The sequence below is a fragment of the Heterodontus francisci genome, chromosome 45 (assembly GCF_036365525.1).
Source record: "Heterodontus francisci isolate sHetFra1 chromosome 45, sHetFra1.hap1, whole genome shotgun sequence".
Taxonomy (NCBI): Eukaryota; Metazoa; Chordata; class Chondrichthyes; order Heterodontiformes; family Heterodontidae; genus Heterodontus; species Heterodontus francisci.
In genome coordinates this window covers 16,328,281-16,345,492 of record NC_090415.1, presented here as the reverse complement: position 1 = coordinate 16,345,492, position 17,212 = coordinate 16,328,281, and the positions used below count along the sequence as shown (strand labels likewise).

At 44.4% G+C, this 17,212-nt stretch overlaps 1 protein-coding gene across 3 annotated transcripts in view; it reads left to right on the top strand.

The window, feature by feature from the left end:
* The window catches only part of LOC137356138 (Fc receptor-like protein 1), a 39,867-nt gene that overhangs the window by 8,205 nt on the left and 14,450 nt on the right, over positions 1–17,212 (top strand). For all 3 annotated transcript variants that reach the window (XM_068021943.1, XM_068021941.1, XM_068021942.1), the window contains exons 4-5: positions 4,689–4,934; positions 16,650–16,916. In XM_068021943.1, the coding sequence (XP_067878044.1) occupies positions 4,742–4,934; positions 16,650–16,916 (460 nt within the window). In that variant the 5' untranslated portion in view covers positions 4,689–4,741. The remainder of the gene's footprint in view (positions 1–4,688; positions 4,935–16,649; positions 16,917–17,212) is intronic.

Genomic DNA, 17,212 nt, shown 5'->3' with positions numbered 1-17,212 from the left:
TGATTCTAGTATGAAGTTCCAATAATGATAGGCACGTATTTGGAGGTGACAACACGTTCAGGGTCTTGAAGAGGGAAGGAAGGGAGTTTGGAAATGGGGAGGTAGTTCGCAAGGCCAGTTGGGTCAAGGGTTGGCTTTTTGAGGAGACGGGTGACGAAATACGATTTATAGCAGAGAGGGATAACACCTGAAGAAAGAAAATCATTAACAACGTCAGCTAACATGGGGACCAGGAGGGAAATTTGGGTTGTCAGCAATTTAGCTTAAATAGCATCGAGGGAGCTGGTGGTGTGTATCATGGACAGGATAAGCTGTGAGAGGGCTTGAGCGGAGATAGAAGAGAAAAATGTATATTCAAAGCGGTGGATGGGAAACTTTATAAGAATTTTTAGCTGCTGGGCAACTGGAGGGATGGAAGTGGCTGAGGCTGCTGGTTGGATGATATCAATCTTTAGTGACAGGGGCATGCATGAGTTCCTTACACTTAATGTTGGCGGTGAAGATGGAAGAGACACGGAGGAACAGATTGGGAGGCAGATTTTGGAAAGGTGCAGAAGTAACAGGGTTGTTGTCATGGGTGGCTTCAACTTCTCTAATATTGATTGGAATCTCCTCAGTGCAAATAGTTTGGATGGAGCAGTTTTTGTCAGGTGTGTCCAGGAAGGTTTCCTGACTCAATATGTAGATAGGCCGACTAGAGGGGAGGCTATGTTGGACTTGGTGCTTGGCAACGAACCAGGCCAGGTGGCAGAACTCTCGGTGGGAGAGCATTTCGGTGATAGTGATCACAACTCCCTGACCTTTACTATATTCATGGAGAGGGACAGGAGCTGACGGGATGGGAAAATATTTAATTGGGGGAGGGGAAATTACAATGCTATTCGGCAGGAACTGGGGATCATAAACTGGGGACAGATGTTCTCAGGGAAATGCACGACAGAAATGTGGAGGTTGTTTCGGGAGCACTTGTTGCGACTGCTGGATAGGTTTGTCCTGATGAGGCAAGGAAGGGATGATAGGATGAAGGAACCTTGGATGACAAGAGATGTGAAACAGCTAATCAAGAGGAAGAAGGAAGCTTACTTAAGGTTGAGGAAGCAAGGATCAGACAGGGCTCCAGAGGGTTACAAGGTAGCCAGGAAGGAACTGAAGAATGGACTTAGGAGAGCTAGAAGGGGACATGAAAAAGTCTTGGCGGGTAGGATTAAGGAAAATCCCAAGGCGTTCTACACTTATGTGAGGAACAAGAGGATGGCCAGAGTGAGGGTAGGGCCGATCAGGGATAGTGGAGGGAACTTGTGCCTGGAGTCGGAGGAGGTAGGGGTGGTCCTAAATGAATACTTTGCTTCAGTATTCACTAGTGAGAGGGATCTGGTCGTTTGTGAGGACAGCGTGGAACAGGCTGATATGCTCGAACAGGTTGAGGTTAAGAGGGAGGATGTGCTGTAAATTTTGAATGATATGAGGACAGATAAGTCCCCGGGGCCAGACGGGATATACCCAAGGATATTACGGGAAGCGAGGGAAGCGATTGCTGCGCCTTTGGCGATGATCTTTGCGTCCTCACTGTCCACTGGAGAAGTACCCGATGACTGGAGGGTGGCAAATGTTGTTCCCTTGTTCAAGAAAGGGAATAGGGATAACCCTGGGAATTATAGACCAGTCAGTCTTACGTCGGTAGTGGGAAAATTATTGGAGAGGATTCTGAGAGACAGGATTTATGATTATTTGGAAAAGCATGGTTTGATTAGAGACAGTCAGCATGGCTTTATGAGGAGCAGGTCATGCCTCACAAGCCTTATTGAATTCTTTGAAGATGTGACAAAACACATTGATGAAGGAAGAGCAGTGGATGTGGTGCATACGGATTTTAGCAAGGCGTTTGATAAGGTTCTCCATGGGATACAGGGGATGTTGGCTGTCTGTATATAAAATTGGCTGGCCCATAGAAGACAGAGGGTTGTAGTAGATGGAAAGTATTCAGCATGGAGCTCGGTGACCAGTGGTGTTCCGCAGGGATCTGTTCTGGGACCTCTGCTCTTTGTGATTTTTATAAATGACTTGGATGAGGAAGTGGAAGGCTGGGTTAGCAAGTTTGCCGATGACACGAAGTTTGCTAGAATTGTGGATGGTGTGGAAGGCTGTTGAAGGTTGCACCGGGACATTGACAGGATGCAGAGCTGGGCTGAGAAGTGGCAGATGGAGTTTAACCTGGAAAAGTGTGAAGTGATCCATTTTGGAAGGTCGAATTTGAAGGCAGAATACAGGCTTAAAGACAGGATTCTTGGTAGTGCGGAGGAACAGAGGGATCTTGGGGTCCATGTCCATAGATCGCTCAAAGTTGATAGAGTTGTTAAGAAGGCGTATGGTGTGTTGGCTTTCATTAACAGGGGGATTGAGTTTAAGAGCCGTGAGGTTATGCTGCAGCTCTATAAGGCCCTGGTTCGACCACACTTGGAATATTGTGTTCAGTTCTGGTTGCCTCATTATAGGAAGGATGTGAAAGCTTTAGAGAGGGTGCAGAGGAGATTTACCAGGATGCTGCCTGGACTGGAGAGCATGTCTTACGAAGAAAGCTTGAGGGAGCTAGGGCTTTACTCATTGTAGCGAAGAATGATGAGAGGTGACTTGATAGAGGGGTACAAGATGATGAGAGGCATAGATAGAGTGGATAGCCAGAGTCTTTTTCCCAGGGTGGAAAGTGGCTATCACCAGGGGTCATAATTTTAAGGTGATTGGAGGAAGGTTTCGGGGAGATGTCAGAGGTAGGTTCTTTACACAGAGAGTGGTGGGTGCGTGGAATGCGCTGCCAGCGGTGGTAGTAGAAGCAGAATGTGCTGTTTTAACTGACTTGAGTGGTAGTGCCTTTTTTCCCTCCGGGTAGAATACAGAGAGTGCTTGTGTTGGTGAGTGTAAGGAGAAAATGGACAGACAGTGACACACTGATTGTTTACGAGAGATGGCAAGGTCAAGGGCGTGGCCATGAAGGTGGATTGATTAATTTAAATGGAGGGTGAGATTAAGGAAGGATAGGAAGGTGGTGAATTAACTCAGAGGAGAGAAAGCACGATGAATAGAGACAGAGATCGAAGGCACTGAGGTTGGGAAGTCCTTTGCTACAGAGATTTGGTGGGGTGGGGGGCGGGGGGTGTGAATGAAGATACTTTGGTGAGAATTTCTTTACCTCCTGCTTGAGTGGGCAGTAGAAAAATTGATATTGTATGAGAGGTAAGAGGTTTGGAACAAAGTGAAATTCTCAATGAAGGGAAACATGCCAGAGTAGTGGGGAGGCAGTTGACGCCGGGATTTGGTGATAAGCACCTCCACGACAGTCTTGGCAGGGCAACTGAGAGGATGTACAGCCAGTTGAAGTCTTCCCTTAGACGGGAGGTGTCATCACCCCATAGCTAGGCTTCCATTTCGGCGACTGTATTGATGCAATCAACCACAATAGGTTGATGGTTGGCAACAACCTTTTTTCACAAGTGAACACACATTCTGGACGGAGAAGTCTGTAGGGGCTGTGAGAGCTGGCTGACTAGCAGAGGCTAGCGGAAGCATAGTGTGAAACGTTGGAGCAATACGTGTTGCTGCACAGAATGAGGCAGCAACGAATGCCTCAAAGAATCATTTGGATAGGTGCCCAGACAGGGTAAAGAAAAAAAAAGTATTTGAAAAAGGAAATAGTGTAAATAAACTGATGGACTCGGATGAGGTGTACCAGCCAAAATGGGCGCACGAATGGACAAAAGGAAAGTTGAAGTTACATAAGTCTGTTTACATAAAAATCGATACACTCAAAAGTTCGATAGCAAATCAGAAACTGGAAATAGCTAAGAGATTATAGGCAGGAGTCCATAGATAAAGTCAGTGGTCCTGTGGTGGGAAAACGATGACGTAGACAAGGTGAAGTAAAGTGATTAATTCACACTGGCAGCATTGGTAAGGAATTGTCTCAGAGAGAGAAAAGAAGAAAGTAGTTGGGAATGGTTGTTTTTTTCTGAATGGAGGGCATATTCAGCCGTGTCTCAGTGAATTAGATGTTCAGATTACTACTCTGTCTGATAAATATTGATTACTTTGACTTGGGTGTCCTGGAGATAATTTCAAACTTTGCAGAGGACCCAAAAACTGGAATTCCAGGGAACAATGAGGAAGATGGAAACGGACTTCGAGCAGATATAGAAAGACTGGCGAAGTGGACAGGCCAATGGCAGATTAGATTTAACGCATTACGTTGCAGAGGAAATGTAGCAAATTGAACCTAGGGTAAGGTTTTCAGTTACACAGAAACATTAAACAAACTGAAACAGCGAAGTTAAAGTGAGATTTATTAGAGATGTTCAAGTCAAAGAAGGATTTGAGGAGAGTAAATAAGGAGACACTAAGAATTAAGGAAACAAGCATAGTTAAAGACTAATTGGGCCAGATACAGGAAGTGACCTGTGCCGCCCAAACATTGGTTCTACTAATATCGGAAGTGGGCGCAGTCTCTGTATTCACCGATCCAACTTGGATCCAACCAGCCGATTTCACCAATTTATAATCGCTTGTTGTACAGAATGTTCGATCAATAGGTACCCGATAGGTACGGCCCGGTTTGGGCACTGAGCAGAAATGCCCACTGAGTTCAGTGCGAACCTTAAAGGTTCCAATATTGTTGATCATAAATTCTTTTTTTTTTGCAGCTCAAGATCTGGAATTGCCGGTTATTTATCCCAGCAGTGTAAAAGAAGGAGAGATGTTAGAACTGCAGTGTCGATACAGTGACAGAGTTACATGTTTTTATTGGTTTAAAGATGGCATCAAGATCAGTGGATGTTCAAGTTATAAATATAAAAAGGTTGCTGATGGAGGCAGTGGAGGTTCTTACCAGTGTGGAGTGCGGTTGGACTATTGGAAGAAGAGTGCACCTGTGGATGTGGTCATCATCGGTAGGTGAACTTTGACACTCATAATTACAGAACATACAAAAACAAATGGATGATCTGCATTTATATAGCAATCACAACCTTCATTCATTGCCGCAAATGTGATGTGCCCTGAAGGTTACAATTTGTAATGCATGGTAGTTACGTTGCCCAGTCATGGCTATATGCCACTGATGAAATAATGCGCTTTATTTATTTTTATTTAGAGAGCTTCATTTATTTTTATTTAGCGATACAGCACCGAAACAGGCTCTTCGAGTCTGTGCCGACCAAAAACCACCCAATTATAGTAACCCTGCAGTAACCCCATATTCCCTATCACCTACCTACACTAGGGGCAATTTATATTGGCCAATTGACCTATCAACCTGCAAGTCTTTAGCTGTGGGAGGAAACCAGAGCACCCGGCAAAAACCCGCGCAGTCATAGGGAGATCTTGCAAACTCTGCACAGGCAATACCCAGAATCGAACCCAGGTCCCGGGAAGTATGAGGCTGCAGTGCTAACCACTGCACCACTGTACCACCCCAAATTTATGCTCGCTGTACGGATTCCTCTTCTGGTGGTCGATTCTTTTCCTTCTGCCTGTGAGCGAAGAATGGACTTATTCAAAAAGAGGCACGTAGGCAGTGTCCAGTGAGACAGTACCCGTTAGATTATGGCTTTAATCCACCGATCTCCCATCCTAGAGTCCAGTGAGTTGTGTCGAGGTTGCTGACAGACATTTTGCTGAAGAGTATAGCCTCTAGAATATGCCACAATGGGTAGATAAACTTTCACAGCGAATTGGTCAGCATCGCTCCAAAAATACTTCGTTTTAAAGAGGCTATAATGTATATGGTACATGAAACGCACTTAATATTATATACACACACATATATATATATATATCCACCTCCAGGCGCTTATCCATTGTCTCTCGAGATAAGGAGGCCAAAGATGAATATATATATAAACTGCCAATGATAATTTGGCTTGCCCCAGAATTTAAATGGGTGTTAGTGATGTTCGCACCCAATCCTTAAATTCTTTTTAGGAATTTAATTTTCCATTACTTCAAGGTAGACATAATACGCTTTTCATACATTGAAGAGAGGCTCTTTAAATTAGCAGACATAAAAAGTAATCACTGAACGATCTGTAATCTTTCCTGTAGTAATCTGGTGTTTATCTCATTCGTGTTTTCTCTCACAGATGCTTGTTGTTTTACATTATATCCATGAATGCACTTCAAAAACCTAATTCATTGGCAGTGAAGAACTTTTGCGAGGTGTTGAGGGTGTGAAAGACATTGTGTAAATGCAAATATACTTTTGTTATCTGAGAATTGCTGGACTGCATCCAAGCTGCAGTGTGATCACTGAAGGAATGTGGCACTGACTACCCTGATTAAATGTTACTTCTTTGGATCCTCGAAAAGAGCAGATAAATGTCAACTCCCACATAGGTGTTAAATATACCTTAAATATTTGGTACTACATCTGCTACCTGTTCTAAAACAAGACCAAATATGTTATTCCTCAGTAATGAGTAGAGCCCACTCCACCCTTTGGCGCCGCTTGAAAAGTGGAATTTTCTCCTGAGAGAGCTTTATGCCAATGTCTTCGTACACTCAGTTCAGTCGTTACCTCGAACAATAACAAAAACAGCCTTTCCTTTGGAGAAAGCTAGTCTGGAAGATGAGTATATAGAGTGATTTTATGATAGTTTCATTCAACATTATGTTGTGGAAACAACTAGCGATAAAGGTGTATTATATCTAGGTTTGTGCAACGAGGCTGGTTTAAATAATACCCTCAGAGTAAAAGATCCTTTGAGAAGGATCATAATACAAATGAATTCCTTATGAATTTCTTAATAAATTTGAAAGCTACATAGTCCAGTCCCGAATAACAATCCTAAACTTAAACAAATCCAAATTTATCGATATAAGAGGCGCTCTGATTAAGGTTGCTAGGGTAAATATACTGGAAGGTATGGCGGTATTTAAACAGTGGGAAAATTTTTAAAAATCAAAATTTTAAACATAAATAAAATAAAATCCCAAAAACAGCAGGCTAGATCAATCCGAGGATCACGAAATAAGCTATGGATATTATAAGGTCAGAAGAAAAGGACTGTAATCCTACAAAGCGGATTATGAATATTTTAGAAACCAGCAAAGGGCAACTAAATTGATAAAAGATGAAAAAAAAGCACGAAATGTGAGTAAACAAGCCAGGGATACAAGTTGTATGATATCTCACAAATATAGGAGAAGGAGGAGAGCAGCCAAAGTAAACGTTGGTCACTGAGAGGCAAAGTCAGGAGAAATGATCACGTGAAATCAGCAAATGGGGGAGATGTTGAACAAATATTTTGCCTCTGTCTTCATAATAGAAGGCATAAGCTGTTCACCAGAAATAGAGGGTAACCAATGAGCAAATAAGAGTGAGGAAATTAAATCAATTACTGTCAGCAGAAAAATAAAAATATTGGAGTAAGGGACTAAAAGCGGAGAAATCACCAGTACCTGACTACCTGCATCCAAGAGTTCTGAAACAGATAGCGACGGAGATGGTGCACGCACGGGTCATGATTGTCCACAATTCTCGATTCTAGAATATTCCCAGCGGAGTGGAGATGAGCAAATATATCTTTGCTGTTAATGAATAGGGAGATGGAAACAAAGGAAATACAAAGAACAAAGAACAGTACAGCACAGGAACAGGCCATTCGGCCCTCCAAGCCTGCGCCGATCTTGATCCCTGCCGAAACTAACACCTTCTGCACTTCCGGGGCCCATATCCTTCTATTCCCTTCATATTCATGTATTTACCAAGATGTATCTTAAACGTCGCTATCGTATCACCTTCCACCACGTCCCCTGGCAGCAAGTTCCAGGCACTCACCACCCTCTGTGTAAAACACTTGCCTCGCACATCCCCTCTAAACTTTGCCCCTTGCACCTTAAACCTATGTCCCCTAGTAACTGACTCTTCCACCCTGGGAAAAAGCTTATGACTATCCACTCTGTCCATGCCACTCATAACTTTGTACACCTCTATCATGTAGCCCCTCCACCTCCGTCGTTCCAGTGAAAACAATCCGAGTTTTTCCAACCTCTCCTCAGAGCTAATGCCCTCCAGACCAGGCAACGTCCTGGCAAACCTTCTATATACCCTCTGAAATGCCTCCACGTCCTTCTGGTAGTGTGACGACCAGAATTGCACGCAATATTCCAAGTGTGGCCTAACTAAAGTTCTGTACAACTGCAACATGATTTGCCAATTTTTATACTCTATGCCCCGACCGATGAAGGCAAGCATGCCGTATGCCTTCTTGACTACCTTATCAACCTGCGTTACCACTTTCAGTGACCTGTGGACCTGTATACCCAGATCTCTCTGCTTGTCAATACTCCTAAGGGTTCTGCCATTTACTGTATACCTCGCACCTGCGTTAGACCTTCGAAAATGCATTACCTCACATTTGTCCAGATTAAACTCCATCTGCCATTTCTCTGCCCAAGTCTCGAACCGATCTATATCCTGCTGTATCCTCTGACAATCCTCATCATTATCCGCAACTCCACCAACCTTTGTATCGTCTGCAAACTAACTAATCAGACTAGCTACATTTTCCTCCAAATCATTTATATATACTACAAACAGCAAAGGTCCCAGCACTGATCCCTGCGGAACACCACTAGTCACATCCCTCCATTCAGAAAAACACCCATCCACTGATACGCTCTGTCTTCTGTGACCGAGCCAGATCTGTATCCATCTTGCCAACAAAAGCAGAACATGCAGGGATGGTGTAGGAGGGAGGGTTTTGGTTTCCTGGATAATTGGGGCTCTCTCTGTGGTAGGTGGGACCTCTACAAACAGGATGGTCTTCACCTGAACCAGAGGGGTACCAATATCCTTGGGGGGAGATTTGCTAGTGCTCTTCGGGGGGGTTTAAACTAATTCAGCAGAGGGATGGGAACCTAAATTGTAGTTCCAGTGTGCAGGATGTTGAGAGTAGTGAGGGCAGACATAAGGTTATAAGGCCACAAGAGGGCACTGGCAAGCAAGAGCTTGGTTTAAAATGTGTCGACTTCAACGCCAGGAGCATCCGGAATAAGGTGGGTGAGCTTGCAGCATGGGTTGGTACCTGGGATCTCTGGGATTTCAGAGACATGGGTAGAGCAGGGACAGGAATGGATGTTGCGGGTTCCGGGATTTAGATGTTTCACTAAGAACAGAAAAGAGGGTAAAAGAGGGGGAGGGGGGGTGTCTGGCATTGTTAATCAAGGAAAGTATTAAAGCGGAAGAAAGGACGTTTGAGGACTCGTCTACTGAGGTAGTATGGGCCGAGATTAGAAACAGGAGAGGAGAGGTCAACCTGTTGGGAGCTTTCTATAGACCTCCAAATAGTTCCAGAGATGTAGAGGAAAGGATAGCAAAGATGATTCTTGACAGGAGCGAGAGTAACAGGGTAGTGGTTATGGGGGACTTTAACTTTCCAAATATTGACTGGAAATACTATAGTTCGAGTACTTTAGATGGGTCTGTTTTTGTCCAGTGTGTGCAGGAGGGTTTTCTGACACAGTATGTAGACAGGCCAACCAGGGGCGATGCCACATTGGATTTGGTACTGGGTAATGAACCCGGCCAGGTGTTAGATTTAGAAGTTGGTGAGCACTTTGGTGATAGTGATCACAATTCGGTTAGGTTTACCTTAGCGATGGGCAGGGACAGGCATATACAGCAGGGCAAGAATTATAGCTGTGGGAAAGGAAATTATGATGCGATTAGGCAAGATTTAGGATGCGTAGGATGGGGAAGGAAACTGCAGGGGATGGGCACAATCGAAATGTGGAGCTTATTCAAGGAGCAGCTAATGCGTGTCCTTGAGAAGTATGTACCTGTGAGGCAGGGAGGAAGTTGTCGAGCGAGGGAGCCGTGGTTTACTAAAGAAGTTGAAGGGCTTGTCAAGAGGAAGAAGAAGGCTTATGTTAGGATGAGACGTGAAGGCTCAGTTAGGGCGCTTGAGAGTTACAAGCTAGCCAGGAAGGATCTAAAGGGAGAGATAAGAAGAGCAAGGAGAGGACACGAGAAGTCATTGGCAGATAGGATCAAAGAAAACCCTAAGGCTTTCTATAGGTATATCAGGAATAAATGAATGACTAGAGATAGGTTAGGGCCAATCAAGGATAGTAGTGGGAAGTTGTGTGTGGAATCGGAGGAGATAGGGGAAGTGTTAAATAAAAAATTTTCGTCAGTATTTACAGTGGAGAAAGAAAATGTTGTCGAGGAGAATACTGAGATACAGCCTGCTAGGCTAGATGGGATTGAGGTTCACAAGGAGGAGGTGTTAGCAATTTTGGAAAGTGTGAAAATGGATAAGTCCCCTGGGCCAGATGGGATTTATCCTAGGATTCTCTGGGAAGCCAGGGAGGAGATTGCAGAGCCTTTGTCCTTGATTTTTATGTCGTCATTGTCGACAGGAATAGTGCCGGAAGACTGGAGGATAGCAAATGTTGTCCCCTTGTTCAAGAAGGGGAGTAGAGACAGCCCTGGTAATTATAGACCTCTGAGCCTTACTTCGGTTGTGGGTAAAATGTTGGAAAAGGTTATAAGAGATAGGATTTATAATCATCTTGAAAAGAATAAGTTCATAGAGATAGTCAGCACGGTTTTGTGAAGGGTAGGTCGTGCCTCACAAACCTTATTAAGTTTTTTGACAAGGTGACCGAACAGGTGGATGAGGGTAAAGCCGTGGATGTGGTCTATATGGATTTCAGTAAGGCGTTTGATAAAGTTCCCCACGGTAGGCTATTGCAGAAAATACAGAAGTATGGGATTGAAGGTGAATTCGTGCTTTGGATCAGAAATTGGCTAGCTGAAAGAGGACAGAGGGTGGTGGTTGATAGTAAATGTTCATCCTGGAGTATAGTTTCTAATGGTGTACCGCAAGGATCTGCTTTGGGGCCACTGCTGTTTGTCATTTTTATAAATGACCTGGATGAGGGTGTAGAAGGATGGGTTAGTAAATTTGCAGATGACACGAAGGTCGGTGGAGTTGTGGATAGTTCCGAAGGATGTTGTCGGTTACAGAGTGACATAGACCGGCTGCAGAGCTGGGCTGAGAGATGGCAAATGGAGTTTAATGCGGAAAAGTGTGAGGTGATTCACTTTGGAAGGAGTAACAGGAATGCAGAGTACTGGGCTAATGGGAAGATTCTTGGTAGTGTAGATGAGCAGAGAGATCTTGGTGTCCAGGTACATAAATCCATGAAAGTTGCCACCCAGGTTAATAGAGCTGTTAAGAAGGCATATGGTGTGTTAGCTTTTATTAGTAGGGGGGTCGAGTTTAGGAGCCACGAGGTCATGCTGCAGCTGTACAGAACTCTGTTGCGGCCGCACCTGGAGTATTGCGTGCAGTTCTGGTCACCGCATTATAGGAAGGATGTGGAAACTTTGGAAAAGGTGCCGAGGAGATTTACTAGGATGTTGCCTGGTATGGAGGGAAGGTCTTACGAGGAAAGGCTGAGGGACTTGATGTTGTTTTCGTTAGAGCGAAGGAGGAGAAGAGGTGACTTAATAGAGACATATAAGATAATCAGAGGGCTGGACAGGGTGGACAGTGAGAGCCTTTTTCCTCGGATGGTGATGGCAAACACGAGGGGACATAGCTTTAGGTTGAGGGGTGATAGATATAGGACAGATGTCAGAGGTAGTTTCTTTACACAGAGAGTAGTAGGGGCGTGGAACGCCCTGCCTGCAACAGTAGTAGACTCGCCAACTTTAAGGGCATTTTAGTGGTCATTGGATAGACATATGGATGAAAATGGAATAGTGTAGGTCAGATGGTTTCACAGGTCGGCGCAACATCGAGGGCTGAAGGGCCTGTACTGCGCTGTAATGTTCTATATGCTGGAAATACTCAGCAGGTCAGGCAGAATCGATGGAGGGTAAAGCAGAGTTAAGTTTTCAGGTCGTTGACCTTCTTGCGGACCATTTCCAGCATTTGTTGTTTTTGTTGCAGATTTTCAGCATGTGCAATATTTTACTATTTAGTTGAAATGCAGGCCAGTTAGCCTGATAACAGTCATCGGGAAAATGCTGGAATCTATTAATAACGACATTTGAGTAATGCATTTATAAAATGCCAGTAATAAAGTTAACATGGTGTCACAATAGGGAAATCGTATTAGTCACATTTATGAGAGTTTTATGAGGATATAACTCGAGAAGCAGATAAAAGGAGAGCGAGAAGATGTGTTACACATAGATTTACAAATGATTTCAATAAGGTATCACACAACATAAGGGATTATTGAGAGTTCTGTAAGAGTTCCGAAGAAGGGTTACTGACCCCAAACATTAACTCTGCTTCTCTTTCCACAGATGCTGCCAGACCTGCTGAGTGGTTCCAGCATTTCTTGTTTTTATTTCAGATTTCCAGCATCAGCAGTATTTTGCTTTTATACAAGGGTTTATTGAGTTGGTGCCATGCATTAAATTGGATGGGTGAATGTTTAACGTAGTATGGGATAAATGGGGAATTTTCAAGTTGTAAGGCGTTAACAAGTGGAGCGCTGCAAGGATCAGTGCTGGGGATGCAGCCATTTGCAATCTATATTAATGACATAGAAAATGAGAACAAGAGTAATGTCCCTCAGCTTGCTGCCGATGCAAAGCTAGGTGGGAATGTAAGCTATGAAGAGGACGCTAAGAGTCTGCAAATGGATACAGACAGATGACGTGAGTGGGCAACCTCGCAACAGATGGTGAACTGTGAAGTAATTCATTTTGACAATAAGAACAGAAAAATAGAATGTATTTTTAAGCGTGTAGAACTTCTAAATGCTGACGTTCAAAGGTACATGAACGTACTTGTTTTCGAATGCAGGAGGTTAGCATGCAGGTACAGCAAAGAAATTGGGACGGCAAACACAAGGGAATTGGAGTCCAAGAATGAGGAAGTCTTAAAATTCTACAAGCGTTTTGGTGAGATCACACCTGGAGAACTATGAGCAATTTTGTTCTCTATATCTAATAAAGGAAATTATTGGCTTAGAAGCTGCACAGCCAATGTTCGTTGGCTGGGGAGGTTGTCCAATGATGAGAGGCTGAGTAAACTGGACCGTTTCTCGCTGGAGTTTAGAAGAATGAGACATGATCTCATTGAAACATACACGATTCTGGCAGGGTAGATGCTGAGATGTTGTTTTCCCCGACTGGTGAATTTAGAACATGGCAGCACTGCCTCCGGATAAGAGAGCAATCATTTCGGACTGAAATGAAGATGCATTTCTTCACTCAGAGGGTTGTGAATGTTTGGAATTGTCTACCTTAGAGGGTTTTCGGTTCTCTGTTATTGGTTATTTTCAAGCCAGATATCGATAGAATTTTGATATCCCAGGGAATCAAGGAATATGAGGAGCAGGAAGGTCAGTGGAGGTGAGTAGAAAATAATCCATGATCGTACTGAATGGTGGAGCAGGATCAAGGGGCAGAATGGTCTACTCCTGCTTCTCTTTCTTATGCTCCTATATTCCAAATGAAACCAAGATATGACGTCCTTTATAATGGAAGCTGGTCCAAAGTCGCCCATTTTCTTTCTGATGATTAAAGTGAAAATTCCCTCTACTGGATCTTTCTCGCCCTCCATTGGGAGGGGGATCAGTTGGAATGGCAGCTGTAGGACTGAAGCCTACACGCAGTGCCTTATTTGTTGCCCCACTAAGAAGTGGCGAGAAGAAATGATGACAAGATATTCCCAAGGATCTGCGTCTACACAGCTGTTGGAAATTCACTGGCAGTGCAATGGAAAACCCCATTTATGAGCAAATTAGGTTCCTGCTGCATACATTCTGGAGCTATAGAGGCGGCGTGAACGCAGTCCTAGACTATTCCCAAGTTATTCCACCAATCTTTATCAAAACAACACACTCAGATAGTGTTGTGGCCTTTGTAACTGGCAACTGGTGTACTTGATCAGCCCATACCTCGGTTTTCAGGCATTGAGTCAGCATAAAAGCTTGGAATCAACAGCACAAGGACAGATCATTCCTCTGATTAGGCTTGTGCCTGCTCTTTCAACAAAGTTCCCCAGTTAGTCTCCCCTCAACTCTTTCATTATAGACTCAACTCCCCTCAGGCACTTTTTCCAATTGTATTAAATCTAGATCCTCTTCTTACTGGGCATCATACCACTGGAAACATTGCTACCTCTCAAAGCACATTATAAATTCCGACAAATCAATTTTCTTATTTTTTACAACTGTTCAAGCGTTGTGATTCCTGCTGGCAAACGTGCATTATTTTCTCTTTCATGGGATGTGGGCGTCGCTGGTTAGTGCTGCATTTATTGCCGGCTCTAATTTTCCTTGAGAATGTGGAGCCTTATTGAACCGCTGCTGTGCAGGTGGCGTAGATGCACCCATAGTGCTGTTTGGAAGGCATTTCCAGGATTTTGATCTGGCGACAGTGAAGGATCGGCGATCTATTTACAATACTTGGAGGGGAACTTATAGGTGGTGGTGCGCCCATGAATCTGCTTACCTTGTCCTTCTAGGTAGTAAAGGTCCCTGGTTTGGAAAATGCTAACTAAGGGGCCTTGGTGAGCTGCTGCAGCACATCTTCCAGATGATACACGCTGCTGCCACTGATGGCTGGTGAAAGGAGTGAATGTTGAATGTGTTGAGATGCTAATCAAGTGGGCTGCTTTATTCTGGATGGTTATGCCTATGGATCCTGACAATATTCCGGCAATAGTACTGAAGACCTGTGCTCCAGAACTTGCTGCACCCCTAGCCAAGCTGTTCCAGTCTCGCTACAACACTGGAATCTACCCGGCAATGTGGAAAATTGCCAGGTATGTACTGTACACAAAAGGCAGGACACATCCAACCCGGCCAATTACCGCCCCATCAGTCTACACTCAATCATCGGCAAAGTGATGGAGGGTGTCATCAACAGTGCCATCAAGGCAGCACTGATTTAGCAATAACCTGTGCAGTGATACCCAGTTTGGGTTCCGCCAGCGCTGCACAGTACCTGACCTCATTACAGCTTTAGTTCAAACTATGGACAAACGAACTAAGCTCAAGAGGTGAGGTGAGAGTGACTGCCCTTGAAATCAAGGCAGCATTTGACCGAGTATCGCATCAAGGAGCCCTAGCAAAACTGGAGGCAATAGGAATCAGGGGGAAAACTCTCTGCTGGTTAGAGCCATACCAAGCGCAAAGGAAGATGGCTGTGGTTTTGGAGGGCAATCATCTGAGCTCCAGGACATTACTGCAGGAGTTCCTCAGGATAGTGTCCTCGGCCCAACCATCATCAGCTGCTTCATCAATGACCTTCCTTAAATCATAAGGTCGGAAGTGGGGATGTTCGCTGATGATTGCACATTGTTCAGCACCATTCGTGACTCCTCAAATACTGAAGTCGTCCAGATAGAAATTCAGCAAGACGTGGACAATATCCAGGCTTGGGCTGATAAGTGGCAAGTAACATTTGCGGCACACAAGTGCCAGGCAATGACCAGATCCAACAAGAGAGAATCTAATCATCTCCCCTTGACATTCAATGACATGAACATCGCTGAATCCCCCACTATTAAGATCCTAAGGGCTACCATTGACTAGAAACTGGACTGGAGTAGCCATATAAATATCGTGGCTACAAGAGCAAGTAGTAGGGACGTGGAACGCCCTGCCTGCAACAGTAGCAGACTCCCCAACTTTAAGGGCATTTAAGTGGTCATTGGATAGACATATGGATGAAAATGGAATAGTTTAGGTCAGATGGTTTCACAGGTCGGCGCAACATCGAGAGCCGAAGGGCCTGTACTGCGCTGTAATGTTCTATGTTCTATGTCAGAGGCGAGGAATCCTGCGGCGAGTAACTCACCTCCTGATTCCCCGAAGCCTGTCCACCATTTACAAGGCACAAGTCAGGAATGTAATGGAATACTCTCCACTTGCCTGGATGGGTGCAGCTCCAACAACTGCTTGACAACTCAAGAAGCTCGACACCATCCAGGACAAAGCAGCCCCGCTTGAATGGCACACCATCCACAAACATTCACTCCCTCCACCACCGACGCACAGTGGCAGCAGTGTGTATCATCTGCAAGATGCACTGCAGCAACGCACAAAAGCTCCTTAGACAGCACCTTCCAAACCCGCGACCTCTACCAGCACGAAGGACAAGAGCAGCAGATGCATGGGAACATCACCACCTGCAAGTTCCCGTACAAGTCACACACCATCCTGACTTGGAATTATATCGCCGTTCCTTCATTGTCGCTGGATCAAAGTCCTGTAACTCCCTTCCTAACAGCACTGTGGGTGCTCACATGGACTGCAGCGGTTCAAGAAGGCAGCTCACCACCACCTTCTCAAGGGCAATTAGGGATGGGAAATAAATGCTGGCATAGCCAGTGACGCCCACTTCCCACGAATGAATAATAAAAAAGGTTATCGAGCTTCGTAAGTATTGTTGGAGCTGCGGAAATACAGGCAATTGAGGAGTATTCCATCAAATTTCTGATCCGGATGGTTTTACAGGCTTTGGGGAAATAGGAGTTTAGCTACTCACCGCACAATTCCCAGCCTGTCGGTGATACCAAGCATCTGGTTATGATGCTGTCAATTAAAGTCAATGGCCTTCATGATTTGCTTTGCGCACTACGATACATTCCAATTTTACTTACTTTATATTCCTCATGTACTTGCAGCTTCTAATATGACGTTATCTCTGGAAGTCAGGCAAAAAGCATCCCTGTCAGGTGAAAGGATTGCCATGCATTGTTTAGTGCCGGCTGGGACATTTACAGGTCCTAAAGTCTTCCTGTGGTATAGAAATGAAGAGTTAATAGCACGAAATGATCAATCTCAGTACACCATCAGAAGGGCGAAAAGATCAGATGAAGCATCATATCGGTGTGAACTCCAAATAAACTACAGGAAGTGGACCTCACCAGAAGTTAATGTCACTGTAACAGGTTGGTAACTTGCTGTGTTCTTTCTCTCAGAATATGTTAGTTGGTAAGTTGATGGAGCATGGAATATGTTTTCCGGGAAATCATCGTTGAAGTTCGGGAATGTTTGCGATTGCTTGTAAAAGCCACCAGATGGATTCATTGCTTCAAGTATCTTGGGTTCATGTGGCAAAAGTGCTCAGCTTGTTTATTGTAATAGGATACACATTAGAAGATCTTCCTTTACCTTAGCGCTTGCTGGATCACCGAATGATTTGTCACATGGGGCGGTGTATCTAAATACCAATACAATTCAGTAG